The sequence below is a fragment of the Cicer arietinum genome, chromosome 6 (assembly GCF_000331145.2).
Source record: "Cicer arietinum cultivar CDC Frontier isolate Library 1 chromosome 6, Cicar.CDCFrontier_v2.0, whole genome shotgun sequence".
NCBI lineage: Eukaryota > Viridiplantae > Streptophyta > Magnoliopsida > Fabales > Fabaceae > Cicer > Cicer arietinum.
In genome coordinates, this window is record NC_021165.2 from 48,952,030 (window position 1) to 48,955,024 (window position 2,995).

Below are 2,995 nucleotides of genomic sequence, written 5' to 3' on the forward strand. Positions count from 1 at the left end.
GCAGGACACTTTTAAGGAAGAAGTTTAAACCTAATCATGAAAAGTTAAATTATTACAATGACTTCAGGATATCTGAATCAATTGCATAGAATTAAATAAAATATCAAAGCATGAACATACCGTGTCCCTGCAAAATGTCTAGAGCGTCGAGAAATCAAGGAAACACTGAAGTCCCTCCCAAAGATTGATAGGCGAACCTGCCATTTTATAAATCCTAAATTGGTTATAATGGCAAAGGCTCTAGATAGTAAAACTGATTATCAGGACAGTAAAATCAAGTAATTACAAGGGAAAAATAGGCAATGAAGTAAGTCTTCATACATGTATGTGGTAACCTTAAAGGCCTGGTTTCCTTTAGTTAAGAAATATGAAACTAATACTCAGAGATAGTCTAAGATACTCCAAGATGAGAATCTAATCTAATCCAATGAGATAATCAAAGATACTCTAAGAAAATAAGAAAATGTCAAGATATTATAAGATATTTTCATATTCTCTAACACTTTAGAACAGCAACTATTTCTATGTTCTTCGTTTAATCTTCAGGTCAATATGTATCACAATCAAATAGCACATTTGAGGCATAACAGTTCATATCAATTAAATGCCCTGTATGGAATGGATTAACTAAATTTAACAAATAAATGCATGTTCAATCAAGAGTATATAATATTACAGTTGACAAATAACAAACCATCATCAATGACAGACTGCAGAAAGGAAGCAACGTACCTGCCTAAAATGGCCATGAACCAGAGCTATAGTCCAAATGGTGTTATTGCACCTTGATCTGATAGCTTGTGTCAAATAAGCGTTCCAGACAAATATATTATCGTAGGGCATTTCTCCTTCTTGATCAGAGACAACGTTCTTTTGCAAACTTTGCATTATAGGGTAGGTGTAACTAAAGAAGAAATCCTTGGTCAAATCAACACTGGACAAAAGCTTTTTGTATCTGCAGTGAGAGTAGGCAATGTTAAGTTGTTTCGAAGTTCAATTCATAAAGATGAACAAATTTTGATTGCAATTGTGAGATGCAGTCAAATTACCTTAGCTCAGTTTTAGAGTGAGCTAAATCAGATTGAATTGAAACATGAGGAATTGTTATCAATTGGCTCTCCTTGATGCTATAGATTGCATGCCCACATATAGAACCAATTTGTCTGCGCTTAGTTACGAGAATCAAATAGTAAGACTCGAGAAACTTGATGCAGCCTAGAGAAACATGAGAGAATCAATTAGAAAGATTGTTACATTTTTATAGATAAAAGCATTTATCTGTATGGTATGCGGGAGTACCACTGCATTTACCCACCCAAGACCCCACCAAATTCTGTTTCAGAAGGTCAAAAACTGTTTGCTTATAGCGGATAGCTTAAAGTAGCTTGGTAACAATTATTCTTTCATGGAATTATAGCATTTTTTCACTAACTTAAAGTGATTGTTCAGATGCTACTTTAAGTAGCTTTTGATTTTTGAACTTATAGCTTAAATCGTATTATCTCTTCTGTCATTTTTACTCTCATTAATTCAACCATTAATTTAACAAAAACTTCAAATTTAATTTGGTAGCTAATCCGCTATCATCTAGCTTATTTATTAGCAGCTATAAGTTCATCTACTATTATCTAGCTTATCTGCTATAAGTTGTAAGGTCATCTACTTAACTAACTTATCTGCTACATGCTATAAGCTTATATGTTATCAACTAGCTTATCAATCATCTGTTACATTTACCAAACATAAAAAATTATCTTGCTTAATTTCATTCTATTACTTATACATGTTATCTTATGTGACTTCATTCCAATATTATAGCATCAATCCAAAAATTATAGATAATTATAATACTAACCAGCTATTCCAAAAACTTTGGCGACGAAAGTGAGGCCGCCGGTGGCTCTGTTACCTTCAGCAATTCGCTGAAGCAAGCTCTTGATTTCATGGGGAGAATATAAGACAGGGTCTTGACTGATGTTGAGATCAGACTGCTCTGATCGATCGATTTTCAATACACGAAAGTATCTCTTGTTTCGATCACTTCCAATTAGGTAAAATCTCTGCTCGCTTACAATCAAACAAACAAAATCAATCTATGAATATTAGGTTAGATTAATGGAATTGAATTCGAATAATGAATTGAATGTTACCGCTCTGGTTTCGTAGAGTTTGAACTTCTCGAGAGCGTAAGAGTCAGGATCTAGTTCTGGGGGATCATTGGAAGGGTGAATTTTTGCTGTCGATGTTGATGTTGTTAATCCTCCAATGTTAGAATTTTCTGATTTCGACATCTAAAATGTATTGATTTGCTTAACCTAAGCTTGAAATTTGTTTTAGCATTAACAGAAATATTCAAAATCCAACTCTTTCGTTTCTAATTCAATGTTTCCTTTCTATGGAGAGGGGGAGATGTTTCTTAGAAGAATGAGAAAACAGACGCTGGTGCTACCATGCTGGTTAAGACTTGTGGGTGGGGGGGTGTTTATTGAAAAGGCAATACTAATCCAAATGTCAATTTTTTTTAATATAGTTATTTTAATAATTAAATTAGTTAAATTTATTTTATTTTATTAAATTATAAATTAGATTAGGTTTGTACCCCAAAAAAAATTAGGTTAGGTTTATTATTGTAAAAAAAATCTATATCACATTAGTTGACTATTTTAAATAAATTTTGTTGAAAAATATAATTAGTTTTGTTAATACGCGACAATGGATGTTACAAATATATAATAGATTAATTTATTATATATAAATATTATTATTAATATTATTATTATAATAATAATAATAATAATAATAATAATAAAAGGGTATTGCTTAAAAATATATATTGAATATGCATGGAAAGTTAATGATGCCGTAACTTTTTTTTTAGTTTTTTTTTTCTTGAAGACCCTGTGAATTTGCATGCTCTAGTTTTTGTGACCATTATTATTTGTTTTTTTTTTATTGTGTTGAGAAATAGGGTAAAGAGAAATATTTGTCAGATAGT

At 31.3% G+C, this 2,995-nt stretch overlaps 1 protein-coding gene across 2 annotated transcripts in view; it reads right to left on the bottom strand.

The window, feature by feature from the left end:
* LOC101501475 (phosphatidylinositol-3-phosphatase SAC1) overlaps positions 1–2,487 on the bottom strand; it is a 22,539-nt gene extending 20,052 nt beyond the window's left edge. For both annotated transcript variants that reach the window (XM_073370033.1, XM_004515327.4), the window contains exons 1-5: positions 2,151–2,487; positions 1,856–2,060; positions 1,050–1,215; positions 733–955; positions 121–197 (exon numbers count right to left, since the gene is read on the bottom strand). In XM_073370033.1, the coding sequence (XP_073226134.1) occupies positions 121–197; positions 733–955; positions 1,050–1,215; positions 1,856–2,060; positions 2,151–2,291 (812 nt within the window). In that variant the 5' untranslated portion in view covers positions 2,292–2,487. The remainder of the gene's footprint in view (positions 1–120; positions 198–732; positions 956–1,049; positions 1,216–1,855; positions 2,061–2,150) is intronic.
* Between the last annotated feature and the right edge of the window lie 508 nt (positions 2,488–2,995).